At 51.1% G+C, this 13,662-nt stretch overlaps 1 protein-coding gene and 1 long non-coding RNA gene across 12 annotated transcripts in view; one reads left to right on the plus strand and one right to left on the minus strand.

Annotated features, from left to right (window-relative positions):
- NDST2 (N-deacetylase and N-sulfotransferase 2) overlaps positions 1–13,662 on the minus strand; it is a 240,805-nt gene that overhangs the window by 11,900 nt on the left and 215,243 nt on the right. For all 11 annotated transcript variants that reach the window (XM_050960095.1, XM_050960088.1, XM_050960085.1 and 8 more), the window contains 5 exons: positions 9,653–9,740; positions 9,153–9,307; positions 7,424–7,609; positions 6,649–6,777; positions 176–358 (listed from right to left, as the gene is read on the minus strand). In XM_050960095.1, the coding sequence (XP_050816052.1) occupies positions 176–358; positions 6,649–6,777; positions 7,424–7,609; positions 9,153–9,278 (624 nt within the window). In that variant the 5' untranslated portion in view covers positions 9,279–9,307; positions 9,653–9,740. The remainder of the gene's footprint in view (positions 1–175; positions 359–6,648; positions 6,778–7,423; positions 7,610–9,152; positions 9,308–9,652; positions 9,741–13,662) is intronic.
- Positions 295–5,003, plus strand: LOC127054333 (uncharacterized). The gene is made up of 2 exons (XR_007775226.1): positions 295–4,000; positions 4,429–5,003. It is a non-coding gene; the product is annotated as an uncharacterized LOC127054333 (long non-coding RNA).

A 13,662-nucleotide genomic window follows, 5' to 3' on the forward strand; every position in this document is an offset into this window, starting at 1 on the left:
GAGGGAGGCAACAAGGACCAAGCCCCTGCATTCGACCCTTCTGGGCGCTGGAGCGGCAGTGTCACCATGGCAACCCTTTCCTCTCCATGTACCTTCCAAAGAGAGAGCAGCCTCCTGCAAGAGGCCACGGGGAGGAGTCCTGAATGGCCAAGGAAGATCAGAACAGCCTACTCACCTGCCACAGCGGGTTCTTCTCCTGGGGAAAGATTTCAAAGTACTTCTTTGCCAGCTGGACAGGAGGCAGAGTCTGCAGGCGAAGGTTGGTCCAGCACTGCACAAACTTGACTAGGCTCTCAAAAGTGTACAACCCCAGCCGGTCGTTCCCATAGTTAGACAGGTGCGTCATGAAGATGCTGATCTGCAAACAGGGAACACAAGGAACATTTACAAGTCAGGTAACAGCCCTGTGTCATCCCAGCTGCTGTCTGCCACCCTTCTGCATCCCATCGCCAGACAGAAGCTGCTGGCTTCCCAGGTCAGCTCTGGCTATCTGAGCTGGTGAATGTGCATCTCTCCTAGGGTATGGGGCAAAGGCAAGAGAATATATTGTGCCCCCTGGATTACTGCTCCGCAATCCACACTTCTGCTCCAGGCAATGGGCGCCGTGGGAAGAAGGAAGTGGGTTATTTTCCAAATAGCCCCAATTGGGCTAGTCCTGGAAAATCCCGAGCGCAGACCATGTGTGAATCAGAGTGTGTTCTCTGACAGAGCCCCAGCGCAGTTACTAGTGCCGCAGACAGCTGGAACAGGGAGCCCACTTGGCCCTTACAAAACACTGACTGGTGGGGACAGGACCTACCATGGATCCTAGCTCTCCCGGCAAGTGCACTGTGCATTCCCAGAGACAGCAACTCACCTCTCCTAGGAGCCCCAGACCCGGACACTCACAAGTCAAACACATTCCCACCCTGAACAAGCCACAGCTCCACACTCCAGGTGACCACAGGACAGTTTTGGAAGCTGGGATGAAGCCAAAGTAGTGATTTGTCCACAGTGACCCTCTTCAAGCAGTCAACAGCTTGGAAAGCTCCTGTCCAGGAGGGAATTGGGAGCAGAATCTCCTGTATGCTCAAAACTGGAATGCAGTTCTTCCTTCTCTTCCCATTGTTAGGGGGGATCACAAGCCTTGAGAGCAGGGCACTCCCTGCACTGGCTGTGGCATGTGCCAGCTTGAGCAGGGGACACTGAGAGCTGGGCAGGGGAGTGCTGAGGCTGGCTTTGGGTGTCAAGCAATATCCTGGCAGAAGCAATCCCGGGCAGACTGGATAATCTCACAGGAGCGTCCCACATCCCGAGTCTGTGGGAAGCCAGCTTCGACTCACCAGCAGCGTAAGGAACAATCTTGGGTTCACTCTTTAAAACACTAAAAAATACACTGGGACATAAGCCTTGGGGCGTGGACATCCCTGCCTATGCTCTCGCCAGGGAACAGACATCCTCCACCAAAAGGTCCTCCCAGGGGGTGGGCATCCCCCTGCTGAACTTTTTGCCAACTTTTGGGCATGGGACCCTCCCAAAGCTCAGGAGCATGTGCATATCCTCCCTAAACCCCTGGGAGGGCACCTTCTGCCCACCAGGTTACAGGGCTCTGCAGAGCTGGTATGAGATGCTCTCAGGTCTGCAGCCAGCACGAGCTGGTGCATTCACCCTGCCCTGCTGAACCGCTTACTCCCGTCATTGCATTTGTTTGTCCCCCAGACAGTTTGCTTTTAAGAATTTTAGCGCTCGGCTGAGAGTGCTGCCAGCTCGAGTTCTGTGCACGTCTTTGATGGCTCAGTCCCTGTGACGCTCCAACGCACTACTGGGCACAAATGCTGCAAGGCCAAAAGGTCAGCAGCACAGCAGGAGAGCCCCTCACTGGGAAGGAAACAGGTGGTTTAGCACCCTAGGATGCAAGAGGGGCCTGGGTAATCATGTGGGCACCCACTGCTGGAAAGCTGGAGGAGAATCACTGTGAGGCTGGGGGAGCAGGTCCACCTGGCAAGGTGAGAGGAGTAGGCTCAGGAGTAGTTGTCCATGCATCAGGAGAAAGCATCCATTTCTCCAACTGCTTGGGGAGCCACTTGATAGACAGGGATCATTGCACAATGACCCCTTTCCTCACTGCTGACACAGCCCTCCTGCTCTGGGAGTGGGGATTCAATCACCACCCCTGCTCGCCTGGAACACTGCCAGGATGACAAATGTGGCACACAATGCGGGCTGTCAAATCTCCAGGCCTGCCACGACCAGTTCTGGTAACATCATTGCCCATAAACGGTCCCAAGCAAGAGGAATCGCAACCAAGCATGTCAACCAGGACATGCAGGGCCACTGCCCTCCTCTTCCTACTGAGTCTGGCTGTCTCGTAACAGTAGAACATGCTCCATCAGATCAGCCCAGGTGGCCCGCCATGCCCTGACTGGTCCTGCCAACACAGCCTTGAGCGAACCTGCTGATGTAATCTATGACCAAGCTCTGCCCCTCAACTGACCCACGACTAGCTTGGCAGTAAGCCCCCATCTGCAGCATGGCATTATCTCCCCTGCTCAGCCCTGACATGGAGCTGCAGACAGAGAAGCCTGGAGTTCAGAGAATAGATGATGAGGGAGACTTTAGCAATATAAAGCAACAGCAGTGGGTACAGCAATGGCCTTAATGGCATGTGGTGTGAACAGAAGGGCCTGTGAGAAGTGCTCAGAAACATCCCCCTTTGCTGCTAGGAAATACAGCCAGGGCACGTGGCAGCCTGTAGGCGTCTATTCTCAGTCCTGAGATCAAGGCTTGCTCACTAGTCAGAAGATCAAACATCATCTGTTGACACTGCAGAGTTAGCCATACACCCAGGACTCCTGCACGTGGGCCACACTCAGGCAGGCTGGAAGCACCACAGAGGAGTGCAAAGAGGCTGTGCCCCCAGTCTGCTATGGATCACTGACCACGATGCGGGGCTGGCGGCTTTCTCCAAACACTGGGATGTCTCTATCAGTGGGGTTGGAGAGCAAAGCTCTGGGCTCCCTCTGCAAACAGAAGCAATGAAGATGTGCTGATAGCACAGCCCTCCTCTGCTTGCAGGGATGAAGGGAAAGGAGGGAGAAATACCCAGCAGAAGGAAAGATGCAAATACAGGAAGAGACTGAAGGGGCTCAGAGGAGCCTAGAGAGTCATAGTGGGGAGCCAAAGCCACAGTGCACGGTGCTCTGGGGACAGTTTTATCGGCTAGAAGATACCACAGCCCTTGAAAGATGCCACGGCGGTGCCTGCAGTGGGCAGCCAAGGCCTAGCTGTACTGCAGCGGGGCTCTTGGAAGGGTGGAGTTCACCTTACACCACACTGAAGGCACCAGATAATCTGAGAGAGCACGAGTCACAGCCTCTGGGCGAGGCAGTGAGCTACAGGACTGAGCCTGTCCAGGGTGATGCTGATGCCAATGATACAAAGACTGACTCTCTGGACACAGGCTTGTGTATCTCCTTCTGCTGAAGGGGACAGATAAGGCGATGACAACTGTTAACGTAGGTGGATGTGCTGGCTGTGTAAAGGTAACGGCCTCAGTCTTGGCCAACACCTGACTTCACAGCTGAAAGCAGGAATCTTTACAGTTTGAGCTAGAAAGCCAGGCTGGGGCTGTGGAGCAGGTACAGCAGGCTGCATAACACACACTGACCAGCTTGTTACAGGAACAGTTACATTACTGGTGGGTCAGTCACAGCCTGTGATCCTGTCAGGGACCCAGCGTGTGTTATAAGAATTTATCATCACACTCCCAGCCCTGCCTCTAGCACCAGAGCTGAGCTAAACAGGAGGAAGGTGGTTGAATAGAGGGCTGAATTTCCCACAGTTCTGCGTTCCAGCCAAGTCAGAGGGAGGTGCTGCAATCCAGACCCACAGGCCCAGGAGCAGACAATGCACCAGAGGAACAGCAGCATCACTAACGTATCTGACAAATCCTGCAAATCAAGTGAGGTGCCGAAGGATGGGAGAAGGGGTCCTATGGCTCCCACCTGTCCGCTGGACAAAGGTAACCCAGTAATCCCTGATCTCTCAGCCTGACTTCCACCACAGGCAGTACTGGAAACAAGAGTGCAAGTAGCGCGGTACCCTCCAGTACGCATTAACCGCAAGAGATTTTAAGCGGGTACGGGGTACCAGAAAGATTTGGGGCTAGCCTCCACCACTCCGGAGGAGGGGTGGGGCTGTGCTCTGCTCCAGCTAGGGAGGGCATTCATTCTTTATATGGCTTTAACCACAATACATATGCTAACAAACTTAAACAAAGCCTTTGTTTAAGTTTGTTAGCATATGTATTGTGCTGTAAAGTTGGTCAGGGGTCCTTAAGAGGGGAAGGGTGGGGGGGCAGGGGGACAGAAAGTGTTTAAACTGTATTTTTGATTCTGTTTCTCCCCATTGATCTGAATTATCCATGACTTCCATACTGTATCACATCAGGTCCAAATCATTAGGGGAGTGCCTCTGCCTGCACTGACCAGAGGATGTTTGGATTCTGATGTCAGCCCAGTTCTGCAGCCTTACAGGAATCAGATGTTGTCCCCAGTGTATAGAGAATTCTTCTTTGCAGCCAAACTAGTCTAACATGCATTTTGTTAACTGGAATTGGAGCAGCAAAACAAAGAAAATAAATGCCTCATTTTCCAGCTTTGTGGGTGAGAGAACTATAAGTCAAGATTATAATGCCGGACACTGACTATCTTAAACCAGCTGCCTCAGGAATCTGCCAAGAACTTTGCTGAAAATATGTTCCTCATCTTAGTAACAGAGCTAAGACTTATCACACATCTGCTCACCTTTATTCAAATGAAGCTCCTTCTGATCTGACAGCTCAGGCATTGTCAGAACAATTTACATCCAGAACAATTTACAAACTTGGAACCTAATTCTGTAAACCCTTAATCATTTGATCAATCCCACTGAAGACAATGGGACTATATGCATGGCTATGGACCTCTTTTGTAGACTGGTAAGAGTTTCAGGAGTTTGTTCCCATAAAGGAAGTTCAGGATACAGTTCTACTTAATATTTGTCTTTTAATAAGTCAGACATATGCCGAAATGGCTCCTAACCCAACTCCCATATTCCATATAAACAAACCAAATACTACATATTTGTGGGGAAAGTGAGTAGTTAAGCATGTTGATGTTTGTATGTACAAAGAGGGGTGTCGGAGGAGACAGGGAGAGTGTGACGGGACCCCGGGCTGGGCGGAATCACATGGAGGGTCACGTGAGGTGGTCATGTGCCCCCCCTTGTGTCTCTCCCATAAGTGCAGTACCAGCAAGAAATGATTTCTACTTGCACCACTGACTAGAAACCACAGGCTGGGAGTCTGTTTGTGGTGACTGAAGGAGGGGAACAGCCAGTGTGGGTTGGTGCTTTGCGCATTAGGACACAGTCATCTGGTCACTACTTTTTACATAACAAAACTACCCTCTTGGACAGAGATGGGGAGCCCGGTGGATTGTGATCTCTGGATTTCAGCAAGGGCTTTGGCCCAGCGGTGCCCTCACTCCCAGTGCAGACACTGGAACAGACAGAAAAGGGTAGGGAAGATGAGCTGAAATGATCCAAGGGACCAGAGAATGATGAATTTATGAGAGAAGATGAGAGTAATGATGGTGGTTCCCCTTAAGCTAGGGGTGGAAAATACAATAACTCTGACTGGATAATAATACCTACACCAAGACAGGACACTTCTAGGGGACAGGAGGAGTAAACTGGTTTAAGTTTAACGAAGGAAATTAGGGAAGATCTTTGGACCCGAGACCAATGTGACACACTCACTAGGTATCTATAAGGAAAGAGAATGTCTGGGAAGTTTAGCAAGGGAGTGATAGACCAAGGGATGGACTAGGAAATGCAAGGCCCCTTCGGCTACCTCCTTCTCAATTTTCTGAACCTTACAGTCTGAGCGCACTGTCTCTCCGTTTGTTTTGCTGGATTTAAAAGAATAGAGGTCAGAAAGCCCCCAGCCGCCATCTGCAGCAGAAAGCTGGGAAGAGACTGGAGAGTGCAAAGACAGTGCATTACTCAAGAGTTTGCTGGAGCCAGGCAGTGCGGGGTGGGGGGGCAAGAGGGCAGGAAAGAGCTGTCCCAGACCTGGAGCTCCTGAAAATGCCTCAGGCAGGATAGCAGCATCACAGGAAAAACTGTTTCACATGTATCCAAATTTCAAGGAAATGGGGGGGGGGGGGGGGGGGGGGGAAGAGAGACACACACACCCGGAGGAGGATTTGTCACAGCACCTGGAGACAAGCCAAATGCAGCCAGATGCACAAGCAATAAAGGGAGCTAAGGACTTTTGGCTCAGCAATTCGTTGGGGGAAGACTGCAGGATAGGTAAGAGGAGCTCCAGCGTCTAGCTGGGCTCAGCACGCCAGCCCCTTCTTCCAGTCCTGTGCTTGGAGAGGTTTGCTCTGGCTGACCCTGAACTGTGATACAAATGGACAGTGGAAAAAAGGGCAGCAGGGTTTGCCAAGAATCCCCCTAAGCAGCAAGGGCTGCTTTAGCCTTCTCTGTCCAGGTGAGCAGCTGCCCCCTCTTCCTTCAGCTCCATTCTTCCACTCTAGGCAAACCTTGCGTATGAGGGCCTCCACCCCCGCCCTCTCCATAGCCACTGACAACGGGCCTTGCTTTCCACGCTGGCAAGCTTACTGGGTTCAGAAGCACTGTCAGGAAGAGTTCACCACCCCGAATGCTTTTGTCCAACTCCTTGGAGCCCCCAGGATATTCGTTGTAGAAGATGGTGTGAGTAAAAAGCCCACACGTCTGTCGAGGCAGCACCTAGTGGAGCCGGAGAGAGAGAACATCAGAGAGGAGGCTGAAAGCATGTGCATGGGTGTGTCAAAGCAGCACCCTACAAAATGATCTGGAGAGGACACTACGAGTGAGGGACCCAGAGCATCACAAGTTTACAGAATTCAGACATTCCCCTCATTCACTTGCTCATCCTGCTCTGAGTAATGGCACAGCGGGTTAGTGGGATCTCAGCTTCGTGCTAGCGTGCATGGTTCTCCACCACATTCCCACAGGGGCTGACCCATCCATCCAACACACAGGTCAGGGCAGGTGCTGCAGATGTGCCTCCTCAGAAAGAGCCCTGGAGAGGAGGAGTTGGCTCCTGCAGATATGGTGCTTTCATGGGCCCGGGATGCATGCCTTTGTAAACACATACCTGCTGGTGTTTGGGAGTTTTCATTCTAAAACCTCACATACCATAGCCTCTGCACTGCACTGACTCCAATCACAGAAGCACAACAACGGGCTCTTCCTCAGCTTTGACGGATGGTTTCGGGAAGGTTCAGCACTCAAGGTACTGGGTGGAGCTTCTCAACACTGGTCATCTAGAAGCCTCCCTCAGCTGACTGCCACCATAGCTCCTCCCAGAACTAACCCAAAGGGCTCCACTCTCCCAGCTGGTAACACTCACCATGATGCTGTTATGGATGAACCCTCGCCGGTACCGGGCGGGCCGCAAGTGAGGATACTCCTCAGTGCTGGTCACCTGGATGCCCCAGACGGATTTCCAGGCCTCATAGAGCTGTGTATGGATGGGATAAACTCCAGAATGATGGGGGGCTACAGCATAGCCCAAGTCCGTGGGGATCCCATGTTCCTGGAAGCAGAACACAGCTTTCTCTCAGTATTTAACTCCTCATTGTCTTTCATGAGAAGCACAGCAGTGCGAGCAGTCTCCCCGGGGACCCTATGTGAAATGGGAAGCTCTGAGTGCTGCCAGAATCTATCCACACAGGTAGCAAAAGCAGCAAAGAATCCTGTGGCACCTTATAGACTAACAGGTAGCAAAGGTGCTTATACATCAACCAGGGCATTCAGCACTGCAGCAGCTGCTCAACAGCCACAGGTCATTCGGGGCTGTGACAAACTGGACTAATTCATCGGCCTGACCTCAGCCCCATCAGTTACAACAGCCAAACCAATCAGTGCTGCTGAAGAGGCAAATCCTGCTCCTATGCTGTCCAGAGAAGCATCACCAGAGCAGAAAAGCAAAACTGTGCCTGCCAAGTGTGGAGGGAAGGGAAGATGCAAGTTGGCTCTGTCTTCGATAGAGTAATGCTAGGGACAGCAGGGAGCAACGGAGCTGTGCAGAGTGGATCGGGGACTTGGAGCCAGGTATTACATCAAATCAACAGGAAAAATTTGAATTTCGTGGCTAGAACTTCATTGAATGGTTCTGGTAATGACAGGAATTAGGACACCTTTGCCCTGGTGGTTTACAATACACCCAGGGCCCCCTGACAGAGTCACAGCCTGTCAGGCTTATTGGCTAGGCTATTCTATATTAAGGGTGTTTAATTGCTCTCTGAGTTTTGTATCTCTTTGCAACGGATGGCCACGTTTCTGGGCCTGTGTCTGAAAGAAAATAATATCAGATATTTAAGCGGGGAAGAAAAGAGGTGAACTGTCGCATTGTGGTAGCTGTACTCTGAGGTTAGGGGCACCCATGCTACCCAGAGTCAAGAGGTCCAGTGACCTGGGCATGAAACAACAGGCTCTTACTAATAAACCCATAGCACGGGCTGAAGAGAGGCTTGTTTTCAAAGGAATCTGCAGATGTTTCACCCCCATGCCCTGTGCTGTGAGTATTAAGCATATGTGGCCCCAGCAGCCCAGGACTTTACAGATGGTCCTCTCCATCCACTTGACAACAGGGAACTTCCCTTAAACTGAAGTGACTCTCTGGGAGGCCAGTGTTCCTACCTTGAGCACCCTATGCTACTGATCAGTTGAGGGTAATGCACATATGGCCCCCTGAAAAACCGCAATGAAGCAATAAAGACAGAGCAGGAAATGCTTCTTTACAGCCAGAGTTTGTACCATACTTTGAATTGGATAGTAGAAGTAGCACCGGAATGACTCAGCAGCCAGTGCCCCATGCCCACACCCAACACAGCGTTGAGAGCCATGCTTTGTAATGTAGTAGGAGCCACACACTGGTGCATAAGTACCAGGACACATGCTCCCCTGCAGTAGGGACCATGCATCAGGCCAGGGATTCACACACAGCTTTCCAATCCACCAGGATTACCACATTAGTGCCTGGGCTCAGCAGGAGCCAAGCACCCATTCCGGGGTGGATGCTTTTGGATTTTGAAGCAAAGTGAATGAGCCTATGGACCATCGATGTCACCTCTTACCAGCGCAAACTGCTTGTTGAGCTTCATCTGCTCAGCCAACACGGTGACGTTGTGGAAGAGGTGAGGCTGCATGTGACTCCACATGTGTGGGAACCACCAGAACTCCTTCCTGTGTTTAAGTAGCATGTCATCACCTTCATCTTCCTCATCTGTACCTGCAGGGAACAAAAGATCCATAGCAGGAGGGTGGTCAGTGACCTGAGGCAGTGGCTAATCTCTTGTAATTCAACACTGGCAGCGCCCAGAGACATCCTGCATTAGTTTTACACACACCCGCCATACTCAGGGTGCTGCCAATACCACCATCCTGCTGGAGGCAACCCCAGTATGCTCAGTTCACAAGAGCTGAAGGAAATGATTCGATTAGACAGACAGCATTTTAGAACCACAGGCTGTTCCCAGCACCCCAGTATGCTGCTGGGGAGCTGTGCTACACTATGGGACACTGCAACCAGAGGACACAGACTCAGGGGAATGTTAGGTGGGTGGAAGGAGCTTACCTGTGTGGTAGAATTTCCCAGAGAAGCCCAAGTTGAAAGTGAAACTGGGGACTAATGTTCTCAGCTTGTTCTGAGTGTTCAGGAGAGCCTGTTCGAATGGAATGGGAGAAAGAAAGATTCACATTCAGTTGCTCAGTCACATCTCTGCTTTGCTGCATCCAGTTCAGTTCTGGAAGGAGGTAGAGTAGCATGGAATCCTGTTGTCCTCCATTGTGGCAGGGCACCATAGCCCAGGAGCAGTGGTTCTGAACCCATGGACCAATCAGCACACAGCTGCGGCCCATGTGACATACTCAGGACCATACAGGTATTATATATATTGTGTGGATGCGGCCCCCATAACACATAGAGAGCTGCATATGTGGCCCGCAATGGTAAATAGATTGAAAACCACTGCCCTGGAGTGAACCATGAAGCAGGACCATGCCACGAAGGAAGTCTAGACATGGAATCTAGTCTTGTCTGCTGCATGACCATGTCAGCCCAAAGGCCACAATCAAGTGATGCCCCCTTGTCCACAGTCTCAAACCACTGAAATGGATGTGAAATGCCTGTTTTGAGACAGAGAAGGGCAGCAAATCCCACCTCCCCATTGCAGCTTCTTAAGGCATCTCAGGCCCAACATCAAGTCTCCCTTTCTCACTCCTCCTAAGCTGGCCGGGACCATGTTGTTGAGTTCTCACCCCAGAGCAAGCTAATGGAAGGCAAGTTTCTGTGCACTTTGCTGGGTCGGGCTCTCGAGGGTGGAGAGACAAAAGGGGAGAATTCAGTGCTACTGCAGGGATGAACATTAGGGAGTGCTCTCTGCTTTAAAAGGGACCCGGAGCTCACAGCATCACTCGTGACAGGATACTGGATATACTACCGGGGCGGGCCCTTCCTAGGTGACCCTGCCACCGGCTACATGCTTCAGAGTGCGTTGTTCATAGAATCATAGAATATCAGGGTTGGAGATGACCTCAGGAGGTCATCTAGTCCAACCCCCTGCCCAAAGCAGGACCAATCCCCAATTAAATCATCCCAGTCAGGGCTTTGTCAAGCCTGACTTTAAAAACCTCTAAGGAAGGAGATTCCACCACTTCCCTAGATAACTCACTCCAGTGCTTCACTACACTCCTAGTGAAAAACTTTTTCTTAATATCCATCCTAAACCTCCCCCACTGCAACTAGAGACCGTTACTCCTTGTTCTGTCATCTGCTACCACTGAGAACAGGCTAGATCCAACCTCTGTGGAACCCCCTTTCAGGTAGTTGAAAGCAGCTATCAAATTCCCCCTCATTCTTCTCTTCTGCAGACTAAACAATCCCAGTTCCCTCAGACTCGCCTCATAAATCATGTGCTCCAGCCCCCTAATCATTTTTGTTGCCCTCTGTTGGACTCTTTTCAATTTTTCCACATCCTTCTTATAGTATAGGGCCCAAAACTGGACACAGTACTCCAGATGTGGCCTCACCAATGCCGAATAGAGGGGAATGATCACGTCCCTCGATCTGCTGGCAATGCCCCTACTTATACAGCCCGAAATGCCGTTAGCCTTCTTGGCAGCAAGGGCACACTGTCGACTCATATCCAGCTTCTCGTCCACTGTAACCTCTTGGTCCTTTTCTGCAGAACTGCTGCCTAGCCACTCGGTCCCTAGTCTGTAGCAGTGCATGGGATTCTTCCGTCCTAAGTGCAGGAGTCTGCACTTGTCCTCGTTGAAGCTCATCAGATTTCTTTTGGCCCAATCCTCTAATTTGTCTAGGTCCCTCTGTATCCTATCCCTACCCTCCAGCGTTATCTACCACTCCTCCCAGTTTAGTGTCATCTGCAATGTTACTGAGGGTGCAGTCCACACCATCCTCCAGATCATTGATTAAGATATTGAATAAAACCAGCCCCAGGACCAACCCTTGGGGCACTCGGCTGGATACCGGCTGCCCAACTAGACATGGAGCCATTGATCACTAACCGTTGAGCACGACAATCATGAAGCTCCCTCTCAGTGCATTTCTTAATCAACAGGAACCAGGCAAGAGTGCTGGAGCAGGTGAATTAGGAGCTGCCTGGTGACAGAGATGGCCTAGTCCCAGGCAGTTATTTACATTTTAATAGCTTTTCTAAAAAGTGATGGATCAGTGACTGCACCAAGGTGAAGGTGGTGACCCAGCAATAGCAGACTTGGGCTAAATGCTAATGCACAGTGAGGTGGCCACATGGAGCATGCACACAGCTTCTCTAGGCCACAGGCACAGAGCCGAAGATCTCTCTGCATCAGCAACATTTCACAAGTACCCAGGAGTGTTGGAGAGTACATCGGGGTGCCCCAACATGGCTCATGCCACATGGGACATTGGTAAGGCACTTGGTCTCCAGGTGGTAAAAATCACATCCACAAACCCATACTCTTGTGCCATAGAGGGACCACGCATTTAGTAACCAACTGGCATGCATGCAAATCACTGCAATTATAGTTATTTCCAAGGGATGCCTAGTGCGCAGTGCTTGTGCCACTAATTCAGTAGCTCATGCTGACGGGTAGAGAGAATGAATTTCTGCCTCCTGCTGTGCGCACACATCCCTTGGAGTGGGAGGGTGAGTGCTGGAAGATGTAGGAGTTTATTATCTGAGCCCTCCAGCATGAGCTCTTCAGTGCAAACCTATAAACTGTGTTCACCGGGCTGGGAAAAATTCCTCCTTCCTCCTTGCATGCGCTTCTTGGTGAGAGCTAAGAGGTGGAAGGAAATGGGCTCTCAGTGCTGGCTGGTGACACAGGGCAGCGTGTTGATCATTGCCACCATATTGATTATTTCTGGAGTGCCAATGATTCGTTTGAAGCTGCCCAAGAGCCTGCATTAACCCAGCCACCCAACTCCTTTCTGGTCGGGAGGCTGCTGGCCTCTCTCCTCCAGCACAAAAGGCCAGAAATTTCAGCTCTCCCTCCTCACTCAGATGTCAACGGCAACAAATGCATAATGAGCCTGGGACAAAAGGTAAGACCAACAGTAAAGGCTAGGCTCCAATCCCCACTGTGCTCATGGGACTATCCCATTCCTAATCCCCCAAGGGAACCGATGCGTTAGGGGAAACATGGCCTATGGCATCTTCTGGAACCTACTGTAAAGGCTAGTTTACACTAGAAGTGCTAGAGCAGTGCAGCTGCACCACATCTGGTGAAGATGCTCTATGCCGATTGGAGAGAGCTCTCCTGTCAGCATAATATAAAACTGCCTCCATGAGCATGTCAGCAGGAGACATAGCACTGACCACATCGAGGCTGAGGTCGGTGTAACTCGCATCACTTGGGGGTGTCTGATTCACAGCCTTGAGCAACATAACCTGTAGTGTAGATAAGCCCTAAGTTCATCCAGTGCTTTGGAAAGATTCAGCCTGGCTGTTCTGGGACTAAAGGCTTCACAGGACAGGGCACCACGGGCAATGGCACTGCAAGGGTGACTCTCCATACCTGCTCTGTGTCTGTGGTTTGGACACCTGGTTCACCAGGATTAGACTGAGATCCCCAACTCATTTCACACAGGGCACTCACTACACATGGTTCAGAGCAACAGCTTTCGGTTACACCAACCAAATGAACAAGGGGAGGCCATTCCTGTGCTACTCGGCTGCATCTGCCCCAGTAACCTAGCTGTGAAAAGCTCCACCTTTATTACCATCTCCAGAGCTATGGGAGTGAAAGAGGTCTCCAGCTACTCCTGTTTGCTGGGAAGGTGAGAGAGAAAAGAGGAGGCTAAGGAGCTTAACATTCCTCTGCAGAGGGAGGTTTAAAGCCTGGCTTGGGTTACCAGGACAACACTTCTGTCGGCTAATAAATCCGAAATAACCCTGCTTCAGAGTGGGCAGCAAGTCTACTGCTTAGAGAGAGGCACCCTGGGGAAGAGGTGGGGCAAAGGGAGTCCAGGAACTCAGACTATGGAGAGTATTATTTTGCTTTCTGGGCAAGTCTGTTCTTAATGATGTGCTAGACCCTCTACAGACTACTGGTCCTTCGTAAGAGCTCACTCAGAAAACA

Source organism: Gopherus flavomarginatus, chromosome 6, assembly GCF_025201925.1.
Source record: "Gopherus flavomarginatus isolate rGopFla2 chromosome 6, rGopFla2.mat.asm, whole genome shotgun sequence".
Classification (NCBI taxonomy): Eukaryota; Metazoa; Chordata; order Testudines; family Testudinidae; genus Gopherus; species Gopherus flavomarginatus.